Source organism: Paracoccidioides lutzii (genome assembly GCF_000150705.2).
Source record: "Paracoccidioides lutzii Pb01 unplaced genomic scaffold supercont2.19, whole genome shotgun sequence".
In the NCBI taxonomy this organism is placed as follows: domain Eukaryota; kingdom Fungi; phylum Ascomycota; class Eurotiomycetes; order Onygenales; family Ajellomycetaceae; genus Paracoccidioides; species Paracoccidioides lutzii.
Window position 1 is genome coordinate 116,920 of NW_015440965.1, and position 12,639 is coordinate 129,558.

The 12,639-nt window shown below is 47.2% G+C and overlaps 3 protein-coding genes across 3 annotated transcripts in view; 2 read left to right on the plus strand and 1 right to left on the minus strand.

Moving 5' to 3' along the window:
* Positions 1–2,594: 2,594 nt before the first annotated feature.
* PAAG_06575 (hypothetical protein) lies at positions 2,595–5,456 on the plus strand (the record flags this gene model as incomplete). Its single annotated transcript, XM_002791359.1, has 3 exons — positions 2,595–4,036; positions 4,132–4,908; positions 5,009–5,456. 3 exons carry the CDS (start codon positions 2,595–2,597, stop codon positions 5,454–5,456), a joined length of 2,667 nt encoding a protein of 888 aa, XP_002791405.1.
* A 3,264-nt stretch (positions 5,457–8,720) lies between these two features.
* PAAG_06576 (hypothetical protein) lies at positions 8,721–10,490 on the minus strand (the record flags this gene model as incomplete). The annotated part of the gene is made up of 7 exons (XM_002791360.1): positions 8,721–8,848; positions 8,955–9,465; positions 9,528–9,719; positions 9,806–9,986; positions 10,048–10,118; positions 10,221–10,287; positions 10,381–10,490. The coding sequence occupies 7 exons, from the start codon at positions 10,488–10,490 to the stop codon at positions 8,721–8,723; spliced, it is 1,260 nt and encodes a 419-aa protein (XP_002791406.1).
* An 873-nt stretch (positions 10,491–11,363) lies between these two features.
* The window catches only part of PAAG_06578 (hypothetical protein), a gene marked incomplete at both ends in the record, with an annotated part of 6,531 nt that continues 5,255 nt past the window's right edge, over positions 11,364–12,639 (plus strand). Inside the window, 4 exons of the mRNA XM_015845929.1 lie at positions 11,364–11,440; positions 11,581–11,659; positions 11,782–11,975; positions 12,080–12,576. Coding sequence (XP_015700155.1) covers positions 11,364–11,440; positions 11,581–11,659; positions 11,782–11,975; positions 12,080–12,576 — 847 coding nt within the window. The remainder of the gene's footprint in view (positions 11,441–11,580; positions 11,660–11,781; positions 11,976–12,079; positions 12,577–12,639) is intronic.

Sequence of the window (12,639 nt, forward strand, 5' to 3'; positions counted from 1 at the left end):
CTTTTCCCTCAGTCGGCATCAGCTTCGCCTTTGGTTTTGCATGGCCTGATTGATAGGCCGATGTATGTACAACTGGACCAGGTTGCTACTGAATAGAAGGGGAGTTTTATCCTTTATTTTTATTTTATTTTTTCCTGTCTTGTTTCTGTTGTTGCTGGGCTCATCCAACCTAGAGTGGGGGAAATGTTTCTGTGTTCTCTTAAGGTTATAGGGAGAGACGGAGGTCAAGGAGGTTTGGAAAAGGGAGAGAAATCAGGCGGTGGGAAGATTGGAATAGGAGATTCTTCTCTTTTCTCAATATCTGTCTTTTTACTCCATCCCATCCCATCCCATCCTATTTCCCCCCCCCCCCCCCCCTTCCCCGGGGGGGTCTTCCTTCACCTGGCTTGGTGGGATCTGGATATATCCAGCAAGAGAAAGAAAGAAAGAAAAACAATACATATACCTTATCGAAGGAGGAAGGAGAAAAAGATTCAATGCAAATGTAGTTCAGTCCCTTCCTTGTTGTGTCTCTACCTTTTTTGCTCGTGATTTCTATCCATGAGTGAGAGATGCCTTCATCCCCTTTATTGCCCCGGAACTTTCCTTATGCCTCTTACCTGCCTAGAGGTATCCTAGCCCCTATCCCCTCCTCTGTGGGATGCCTATACCTAGGTCCCTATATTATACCTGGGAATTTACACGCCCTTATCCCCTACACTCGCTCTCCTCGTAAATCAAAGCGTCGTCCAAAGTTCGCCCGCCTAGAGACAGCTTTCCACCAACCCTTTTTAATCTTCAAGGAGACTGACAGTCGAGTGAATACATACGTAGACACATTCAAGAGGAGGAAGTGGATTTCCACCCCCGACTAAGAGCAAGGGAGCGAATGCAACTATATTCTCTCTATGTTGGAATACTTTAGTTATACGGCGTGTACGAATTCGTAGAATAAAAAGGATTTTTTGCGGAACTTTCCCCTCCTCTTCTCCCCAATTCCCCTGCCATCTCATCCGCTTGTCTTTGTTGGGATCATTTTCGTTCACCCATCCCCCCTCTCTCCGACTCTCTCCTCCCTCCCTCCAGTATATCCGGGCAACTGTCTCTCTATGGAGTTGTATCGTGTTGCTGATATGTAACTATGGTAGTCAAGTGAAGTGAAAGGAATAATAGTAATCAACAGCCTGTGCGCGTACCCCTTCCTTTCCTTACTGGATTGTGCTGTTGAATGTGTTGTGGGTTGGTTTCATTCCACATCCCCTTTTGTTCTGATGTTGAGTTCTGGCCCCTTCATCTCTTTTCTCATATCTTTTCTCTCTTTTTTCTTGCAAACACTGTCAACTTCTCAGCTTCTCATTTAACTTCTCCTTTTCAACCTTCAACTCAAGCAACTTCTCTTCCTCCCCAACCTCTCTCTCCATCCAACTCTCTTCTCTACTTTTAACTCTTCTTCTCACTCACAACACTATCCACTCTCTTCTACGCTTCTCCAAACATCAACCCTCTCTTCTACCACACACTCTCTCATTATCCTCCTTTCTCTAACAAATCCTCCATCAACACGTTTTTTTCTCGTAGAATCCCTACCTCGTCACTTCACTCCAGTCTCTATCACTTCAACTCGAGGTTCTCGCGTCTGCATCCTGTCCTATCATCCTCCTTCTCGTACATCTCTCATCTCTTGTTCTCTACATTCTTTCTGCCTCACAAAGCAAAAACCACTCTTTTCCCGCTTATCTCCTCTTTTCTCCCACACAACCCACACGACCAGCACACCTAAATCTTCACCACCATCACCACCTTTCTTTCTCCTATCACAAACACAACCGTGGGATTCTGTTGCCTATAACCTGGGACTGGCCAGAGGAAGCAGTCAGATTCTTTTCTAGGTGTCTTTGGCACAAGGGGGTCTCTGTTATCTTTCTTAAAAAGCACGATCACTCTCTCTGTTGTGTGCGTTTTTCTCCCAGTGGTTTGCCATCTCTTCTCTCTTGTCATTAAACATCTCACTCTCACTTCTCTCCAGAAAACAGTATATCCAGCTGTTCTAACGAATTCCTACTCTCTGGGGAATTTTGTCCCTACCGTAAACCTCTTTTTCCAAAAACCTCTTCAATTTACTCTCCTTTTCCTCTCCGAGTTGAGAGCCCCTGAACAGGACTTGCCCCTCCAAAACAACCTCCACACCATCAATCCGTCAAATAAAAATTCCACCCTCTCTGCCACTACATGATCTACAATTCTACGCCCTTTCAGGCCCGAGATTAGAGAGTTGGCTGTTGACCCTTTTTATTTTTCTGTGTTGTGTTGTTGCGTCTTTAATTTGCTCCTCGTTCTCACACTTCCCCCCCCCTCGAATCGTGTGACTTGGCTGTTCTGATCTTGCACGTTTTCTTCGCCCAAGCTCTCAACCCTCCAACCCTCCCCTTTACAACCCTCACCCGCCAGGCACTCGCCGGCCCCACCACGGTTCCTACCCACAAAAGCTGTATTTTTGTGGCCAGCTTAGGAATCTATTTCCTGTAAGTTCCTCCACTTTGTTTTATTTGGTGTCCCTGAGCTAAGTCCCGCGGCGCAGCTAAAGAACCCTGGTCACGAGCCTGCAATTTTTGCAAATGGCTCCCAGAACACGGTCATCCCACAACACTTCCCGTAACACTTCTCGCCGCCCCTCCTCTTCGCTAGAAGCGTCTGAACCAGCACTTTCTTCATCCGCTCCAGAGGTTCCCAGACCACGGAAACAACGAAAAACTATTCATGACGCGAGTGTCCTGACCGACCAATCTCAAGAGCCCCTGCTCAGCCAGGCGACAAATACTTCTGCATTGCAGCAAAACCAGCAACCTACAGACCCGGAATCTACAGAGCAGGATACTCCAGCTCGGGTCCTTCGATGGAATGAGCCCTGGGCTGAACCTCCACTAGCACCTCCGCTTCCAAGTTACAAGACAGATTCCAAGAAGAAGACAAGGGCCTTTGCTCTGACCCCCAATACTCCCCTAGGAGTGTATCCTTCAACCTCTTTAAAGCGAAAACTCGGTCTGCTACCCACTGCGAACGCTACTCCTGTCCCAGCCAAGAAAACCGGTAGTAAGTCGGCAAAATCAACATCTGCTGCGACAACTTCTGCTGAAGAGGCCGGACCATCCGAGAGTCCGTTTGGAGATCTCTTTGAACTATCAAATAGCAAAACACAAATTATACATCCCCTAATCTCTACAATGGAAACCACCAGCGCCAATGCGGAGGCCGCACCTGTCAGCGGCCAGTCACGTCCATCTCTTCTTGTCAATACTCCTCTGAGTCTGAAACACAAACCGGAACAGATTTTCCGAGTCGTGGATGCCGTGATCGCACGAGCTCAAGCACTCAACGATACAAAAGTCGTTGCGGCGATGCGACATATCAAAGAACTTACCGGAACGGAGAAATACGTTTTCGGCATTCTAGATGCCGTTATGAGTGAGCCGGAAGGCCCAGAGGAGCGGTCTCTCTACCAGAGCCTGGTACGAGAGTCTGCTAAACAAGAAGAACACAAAAAAATCCAAGCTTACGAGGCCCAAGGTGTCACTGCGATGACCCGTACCCAATCATCAATTAGCACGTCGTCCCTCTCCTCCGCGAAGTCTCTGGACGCTGAGACTTTCGCGCCTGCAATGACCACCGGTCGTGCTGCTGCCCCCGCCAAAGGCAGAGGAGGTAGAGGTGTTAAGGGTAAACGGCAGCAGGTAATCAGATCATCTCGGTCAATCTTTCCGTCACTAGAGGACGCAGCGACTCGAAAGCGGAATAGGTTGGTAGACCCTGAGTACTCTGATGAGGTCCTTGCGGCCAAACGCGCTGCACTGTCGAGGCCCTTCACCGATATCTCAGTGCCGGAGAGCAACATCCGAGACTCCAATACGCCCGTCGCTCACGAGCCAGCCTTTCCCATTCCCTCGATTGCTACTTCAACTGGTAGCAAGAAATCAATAGAAGCCCTCGAGTCGGGTGGAGAGGACGATGGAGTTCCATTGACAACTGAGCTGGCTCCAAAAAGAGCCCGGAAATCAGTAGCGTATGTATTTTCTTATCTCTTTTTTCAGATTTTCCTGTCTTTTTATTTTATGATTTAGTTTGTTGTCAAGTCTAACGTTTTGATTTCTCTTACAGACTGGCAGATGAGATGGATAACATCGACTTCTGTCATGCGTGTGGCGGCAGTGGGCAGCTTCTCTGCTGCGATGGATGCGTAAGCTCCTACCACTTCTCCTGCCTGGATCCCCCAGAGGACCCAGATTCGCCACCGGAGGGACAGTGGTTCTGTCCAGCTTGTGATGCGAAGGGTCTCTGGGGTGCCGCGCTGGAAGACTTGGAGGGGATACCTTCCAGAAACTACGAGCTACCAGCTGGTATCCGCAGTTACTTCGAAGGAGCCGACACTGGTGAAGATGGGACATACAAACATGTCCCTGCTCTTCCGAAGGGCAGTAGTCGCTCTAGAGTGAATCGCACTGGCCGGCTTGAGGACGGTAATGCCTATCTTAGGCTTACTGACGCCAAAGGTAAATTGATCACTTGCACTAAGTGCGGCCTTACGTCCGGGGGGCGACGTATGATCATCCAGTGCGACTTCTGCTCTTGTTCGTGGCATCTGGATTGCCTGGACCCTCCATTGCCCAATCCTCCTCCACAAGTGCCCGGGAGTGACAACCCGGCCCTTTATTGGAAATGCCCGAACCACATCGATCACGCCCTGGACCTCATGGACGGCCTGGAGGGAGGGCGATTGGCACAGCTCCGTCGTCCGAGGAACTTTAGGTTCGTCGATGTTGAGGTGTTGCCGACCGACAACGAGGCACAAAACCTCAATGAAGAAGAGCTGTCCGGGACAGTGTATCGGGTACCGGAACGCGGCCTCATTTTAGACTTTGTGTGTCGGGTTAAACGGTATGACATGGTTTTTTCTACCTTTTTTTATCCTCCTTCCCCGCCTCCTCCACCTCCCGATTCTGTTATCAAGTGTCAAACATTGCTAACTTTCCTCTAGCGACCGCGCGGAAACCCAAGCGTTGGCAGTTGTTGCAACACAAACAGCTCGGGTTATAGCTTCTTCGGTGGCGCCTGGGTCTGATGTGACCGCTCAGGTTCCGGAGGGAACTGTATCCCCTTCCAGATATGTGTCGGAAGCTGTAATGGTCTCCGACCCAGAAGTACTGGGTAATGCAGATGCGGCTGCCAAAGCTGCATGGTCCCTCTTGGCCCCGGCTGAGCATCTGGCAGTCATGGCCCTTCAGGCCATCGCAGCTGGTCCCTCGTCGTCCGGGGCGCTCGCGTACCCTGAGCGGGCTGCACAGCTGGTTACCCAACTCGTTGCGAACGCGCCGGAGAGCGTTCGCAATGAAACAGCGCTTTCGGAGACGGACATTCTCCGGTCTATTCAGGATTTGGTTGGTCGGCGTCTCAACGCATTGACCTCAGACGCTACTCTCCAGTGAGTACTCTTTCTCAGTCACCGTGTTCCTTGACTGGTTCACCCGGACGGTAATTTATTGATCCTTCGGATCCATTTGTTTACTGCTCCAGAGACATGAGGAAAATTGGAGAAACGGCAATTGAGTGATTTGGTGTTGAAATATAATCCTGGCCTTGGGTCTCGGATGCTACTAACCAATTAGTACTCTTTCTCGTTCCCTGTGCTCCTCGACTGGTTCATCTGGACGGTTCTCAATGGTCTTGGGATCGTAGTTTACTGTTCCATATGTTTGAGCAAAGTTGGAGAAATAACATTATTGGGTGCTATGGTTTTTGATTGAATCCTGGGCTTGGAATCTTGGGTTATGCGAACTAACTAGTACTCTTTCTCTATTTACACTGTGTTCCCTTCATTGGTTCACCCGGACTGATGATTTTGGATCGTCGTTTGGCCTGAGATTTGAGGAAAGTTAGCTGAGCTTGCTTCGAGTGAAAATTGCCATTATTTACACACACGCTGCATCCCATTTCCTGAGCCCCCTTCGTGGTATCTTTTTTCTGGTGTGAGCCTTCCCCCCCACGCCTAGGAGCGTTGTCACCTCACCTTGATTTGACCGAACCATAGGCTCTGGTTGTGCTTCTGTGATAGATTGGCAGGATATCCAGATCACACAGCCATCTTTTCGGGGATCCTAGTGTTGCGGCCTTCGCTGCCTTGTTCGTTTTGTTCGCTTTCGCCCCGGTGCACCAGCACTTTCAATTCCACGGAGTCGTCCTCCGTTAGGGCCTCTGCTTCCGCCTCTGTTTCCGCCTCGCCCCTTCACCTTCCGCCCGTGCCGCCATCGCCGTCACCACTACCATCACTATCACCGTCACCACCGCCATCGCCGCTACGTTTTTTATTTTGTTGGCATATATGCTTTCGTGGGGCGGTTACGAACGATCGAACAACAACAAAAATGAATCGAGAGAGGAACCGGTTTTGTCAATTTTGTAATTGATATTTTTTAAACCGAGATTCGTTCCACTGTACAAGATTGTTATTGGTGTCTTTTATTCTTCTTCTGCCTTTTTTCTTTATCTTTATTTATTTACTTATTTATTTATTTATTTTTGGATGCATTTGGTTTGGAGTCTGGATATGGGTTTAGCTGGTGTTTGGTGCGCGTCTTTTGTTTCTTTTTCTTGCTTTTCTTGGTGAATCTTGTTATAAGAACTCACTTGGTTTTGTATTCTTCTTTTAGTTTGTGGAAGGGTGTTGACGGGTTGAATTTTTTTTTTTTCTTTCTTTTTTCTTTCTTTTCTTTTCTTTTCTTTTCTTTTCTTTCTTTCTATCTTTTTTTTTTTTTCGGAGAGGTGTTTGGGGAGTTCACAACTCAAATCCATAAACTCCCTTTTATGTGGTTTTGAAGCGAATTGCATATGCGTTAGTTTTTGGTTTTATTTTTCACTGTTTCCTGTCTTCTCTTTTCCTTACCAGCGCCCTATCGGTACTCATTCAACGTCAATCATCATCCATCCTTCTACGAGTCAACGATTTGGGCGCTGGTAGTGTTGACCGCTTCTTTCATGTACCACAGGTTCATTGCTGTGTAAAAGCCATCGACACGAACCATATCCGGCTATTTCCTTGTTCGTCTTTCTCAGCATGTTCGATTTTTCAACTCTTGTCGTGTCTTGTCCACGCAACTCTTCATGGATGTCTGCATCCAGGATTTTGTCTTCCTTCTTTCTTTCCTTCTTCTCTGTATCCGCCGCTGAGACGGCTTGCTAATTGTTATTCATGTTTGCTTCTTTATCTTCCTGTATATAGACCGCTAAACGCGGAGGGGGGACTCGTTGCCTTTCGTCAGGCAACCTCGCAACACACAAGGAAAATGCATACAAGTGTCACGAACTACATTGCATCCATATGGCTCTATGTTCTGTGTCTGCGTGTTTGATGGTGTGATATGAGGGTTTTTATTTTGCCACCCCTTTCTTTCTAATAGATCGAACGGGGCCGTGGAATCTGGGGATAGAATTTCACCGTTCCTATCCTCTGCCTTTTATCGACCAGTTGTGTCTTCATAGACTAATAGAAAAGGGGGTACTTCGGCTTGGCGGTTCTTGGTGGCTAATGTCACTGAGTGCTTCGATGGAAGGAAGCAACGCAGAAACGTCACGCAGGGAACTTATAGTGGGGCTCGAGAGGCTGCTGTTTTTCTATTTTTCTTTTTTATTTTTTATTTTTTTTTTTATTTTTCTTTTTCTTTTCTTGTCTTGAGACGGGTTGTCTTTTCTCCGTACTTCGTTTTAGTTCAAGTTTCTATTTTTATGGTGTACTTCATTTGGGTGGTACTTTGGAGGTAAATTATAGGTTATGATTTTTCTTGTCTATTTTCGGGGTAGCTAACTAATAACTTAGAAGGGCGTGGCTTGGTTTGCAGCAGCTGGATGGATGGGTTTGGGGGATATAGTGACACTGGTACAGTCGTTATTTATGATGGCATTTCATCCAAAATCAACTTGGCTACGATATAGAGTAATATAACAGTACGAAAATACAGTGTGAACACGGGACCATGCGGCAATATAGCATAACATAGCAAATGACATTGACAACGACGATAACAGCAGAGCGGAACAGATGACAAGGGGCAGAAAAGAAGACATTGACGTATTGTGGAGGTGGTAGAGTGTACCTGACGTTGGAGAAAAAAGGGGGGGCAAACAAAAGGGAAGCAAGCAAGCGCGGGCGTGGAGATGGAAAAAGGCAAAGCCGGAAAAAGAGCATGCGCGCGTAGTGGCATCAGCAAAAGCAAAAGCAAAGGAAGGTTGGGTGAATCTCGACGCTGAACTGAGCGCAGGGTTAATGGTTATGCATATATGGGATGCGGTAGAGTACATTTCAAGCAAAGCGGTAAGCAGATAGGCTGAAGAGGTGGCGGGGGTGTACGTGGCAGGATATGCTGTATAACATGGAAGGAAAAGAGAGGAAGAGATAGGTGCAGATGTTGCTAGGTAATAGGGAAAAAAAAGGGGTTAAGGAAATGTAATTTCAACACATGGTTTGTTGATTTGTTCCGTTTTCTCTGATGCCTGGACACTTTTTTTTCATTTTTTTTCTTTCTTTTAAAGAAAAAATTTCTTTAATCAGTTTGACCACTTCATATTCCTCCCATTATCATATCCGTTGGACAGTTGATGGTATGTTTGCTTTTCATGAACGTTTTCCGTCTACATTGCTGCTGTTCTTTCTTCTTAAATAAACAAGAAAAGAAAAAAAAACGAGCTTTTCTATCCCATTACAAAAATTTCTTGGGTAGGTTGACACGGCGGCGTTTATAGAGGATATACGAGCCGGCAAGGGCGAGTTGAATCACGACTATTAGGAAGATGAGAAATCCCATTCGTGGCGTGGAGGAGAGGATTTCTGTTGAGAAAGAGGGGGTTCGGTTAGTTTTTACGTTCGAGAATCTTCAAACATCAAGTTCTAAGAGAAAAGGATAGAGGGAAACAGTGCAAGAAAAGATACGTACGATTCGAAGTTGACTGCAAATGCTCAATAACCCCCGAATGCGACAGCTTAAACTGCTTCTGCACGCCCTCGAGCAATCTATCCATCCGCTGAATCCGCTGCTCAATAGTATTCACCTGGTCACGGTTTTGCGCTAACTTTTTCAGTACTTCCTTGTGGCGCTCGTCGAGTTTGCTGGATAAGGATTGCATTTCATTAAGGAGGCGTTCAGTGGTGGTCGTTAGGGTTTGGAAACGGTTTGTTAGGTCGTTGAGTCGGGTTTCAAGGGCACTGGTGTCGGCTCTCGGGGCATGTTGTTGTTGTTGCTGCTGCTGCTGCTGTTGTTGCTGCTTCCCGTTTCCATTCTGATTTCCGTTGGGCGTGTGCTGGTTTTCATAAGAGCGATGCTGGTATGACTGGTCCCCCTGCGCTGCATTGGGTACACTCAAGGCAAACTTGAAGATCTCGAAAGAATCTGGGGTATCTGCTGATGCTGCGGTGATTCCAAATGTGTTTCCTGGCGGGAGAACCACCTGTTGACTGTTAGTTAAAAAGAAAAGAGTAAACATAATACTAGAAATCCATTTAAAATCACCTTCTCCGTAGCAAAGCAGCGTTTATTATCAACCAGGACTTCAAAAGTAGATCTCGTCTGCTTAATTTGAATACGAGAGAGACGCCCAAGATTTCGATATGAGTAGTCACAACGTCCAAAAGCTAGGCTGTCAACGTTGGAGCTCTTATAATCCGTATTACCGTTGTTCAAAAACCCCCGGATGCTGCCTCCCTAACATACAAGTTAACACAAGCTGATTCGCACATAGGGGGAAACGACGGGGAGATAAAATCTTTCAGTCGGTATTATCTGCTTACTCTTCCACCATGCGTATCAATTGCAAGTGCAAATCCATCGAAGAGGCCAACAGTGTATATGGAAGCTGTGGAGGCCTTAGACTGTCCATCCTTCACGTACCACAGCTGAAGATTTCCACTTCCTCTCTCCTCGCCGTTGGCTCTAAATTCGAAATCGACGGTCCATTCCGTCGAGTCAAGCCTTGCTAACGTGTTAATATCCCTCAAAAGTCCCCTTGGTAGTTGGATAAGAGTTAACTTACGGTTGTTCCGCCCATAGGGAACCCCGTTTATTGCCAGTATGTGGGGGTGTCAAAATAACCCGGTCAGACAGCTGAACAAGGCATTAATAGGTATACCTCATTCACAGTTGAAAACACCTTCTTGTTTAAAAAAAAAAAAAAAAAAAAAAAAAAAAAATGAAGCCACCACGGACCTTTACAGGCATGTGTCCTGTTCCATATATCTTCCAGCCGGGAATCACCTGCTTGTCTGCCGATATCCTGGAAAAAGGCCTCTGTCAGAGAAGCCCAAGTTGGATACCCAACAGGAGATAACCCCCCTGTGGTGTTGACGGCGTGAAGCATAGAACATACCTGCCATTAAGACCGAAACTCGACTTGGCAATAATGGTATCAGCCTGCGCAACCGATGCAAATGCCAAAGCTATTGCTAGGGAATTGGCAATTCCCGATGATCGAACCATTGTGAAATGTATCTATGGATGATCTGAAAATCCTCGCATATGGCGTGGAGGCAAAGTGTGGAGTTGTGCTATAGTAGAACTGCTATCCCAGCAAACAGTTATGGATCGCAAGCGCAACAGCAGGCCTCCCAAGCTGCCGGAACGGTTCCTCTAATCCCGCCGCCTCAGCACACCACGGATAGCCCTTGAGGTTGTTGCTAATGTCTGTAAGGAGTGTGGGTGATATCAAGGGGGGTTGTGTTCAGGGATTGAATTTTGCGGGTATGCGCTGAGAAACCCTAGGAAACCGGGAAGCCCAGAATCAAAGAGAGAGAGGAGATTCGCTCAACGGCTGCTCCACATTACTTCTATTTCTCCTTCCAGCTTTTTGTTGGCTAGCAAATCAGATAGATGTATGATTTACCGCTAATCAAACGTAACTTCTATCGTCCTTCCAACCTTGTCATTCCACCGGGGGCGTGTGGTCAAGGAAAGACTCTCTCCACCCTCTCATCACCAATTGTCCGCCTGTTCATTCGGGCCAGCTTGTCCTCAGAACTCGTCCAGGCTGTTCCCAGCTAGTTCAATTAAAGGGGGGGCGTTGTGTTTGCAGGATAGCCAAACACACCCCGGCACCCCTGGCTTATGTCAGCCACATGCTCTCCCTATTAACTCTAGTTAGTTAGATCAAACAAACAGTGCAAACATTCAACCTTCCAACGTTCCTCAACTCCAATCCAACGCTTGGAATGTGAATGCGACAAGGGGGAAAAAGGTGTCGGATCGGAGCTTGCCACGAGATTTGGAAAGATCCGGTTGCAGATCTTCTCATCTACGATTTCCTGCATATTATCCCACCAGGGAACTGAAGCTCCGTAGTTCCAATCATGTTCTATGGCTGATTTATACCCTTCATTGGCGCAATGCGCCATTGTCGCGACGGCGCTCAAGATCCTCATTTTCCCGGCCTAGTAAGTTTTGCTTCCAATATATACATACATACATACATATATATATATATATTATTGTAATTTCTATTTAAATAGGATTTTATGATTGAACATGAACCAACACCCAAAAAGCTAATGCGCGTTAAAACACCCATTTTTAGTAAATCGACTGATTTTGAAGTCCATCGTAACTGGCTTGCAATCACACATTCTCTCCCCGTGGATAAGTGGTATTATGAAGTGAGTTCGAGCTCGTTGCTTATGACCTTTCCTTCTTCTTCTTCTTCTTCTTCTTCTTCTTCTTCTTCTTCTTCTTCTTCTTCTTCTTCTTTATTCGCGTTGTGTACTGACAGACGAACCAGGACACCTCCGAATGGACCCTCGACTACCCCCCGTTCTTCGGGTGGTTAGAATGGCTCCTCTCAAAAGTAGCCGTCCACATCGATCCAGAGATGCTAAAACTGGATAATCTAAACTATGCCTCCTGGCAGACGGTCTACTTCCAGCGCTTCTCCGTCATTTCCCTGGAACTAGCTCTTGTCTTTGCGCTATACCGGTGCGTCTTCCCATCCTCCCAGAAGCAGCGAGGGGGGCAATTATACCAAGTAAGGGGGGATGTGGCATTCATTCTAACCCAACCCCCCTCTCCCAACCCACCAGATACGTCCAATCCGTCTCCCCACCCGGTAAAAAACTAGCCCACACAGCCGCGCTCTCCATCCTCCTCTCCCCCGGCCTCCTGATAATAGACCACATCCACTTCCAATACAACGGCTTCCTCTACGGAATCCTAATCCTCTCCCTCGTCCTCGCCCGTAACCAATCCACCCTCCTCTACAGCGGCATTCTCTTCGCCATTCTCCTCTGCCTAAAGCATATCTACCTCTACCTGTCCCTGGCTTACTTCGTCTACCTGCTCCGCGCCTTCTGTCTGCATCCGAAAGGCTCTGTCTTTCGGCCGCGATGGGGCAATGTTGTCAAGTTGGGGGCAGGGGTGGTGCTTGTGTTTACCGTGGCGTTTGGGCCGTTTGCGTACTGGGGCCAGTTGGGCCAGTTGAAGGAGAGATTGTTTCCGTTTTCGAGAGGGTTGTGTCATGCATATTGGGCGCCGAATGTGTGGGCTATGTATTCTTTTTTGGATAGGGTGCTTATTTTGGGTATGCTCTTTCGCCATTTGCCGGGGGTTGAAGACTCTTTTTTTTTTTTTTTTTTTTTTTTTT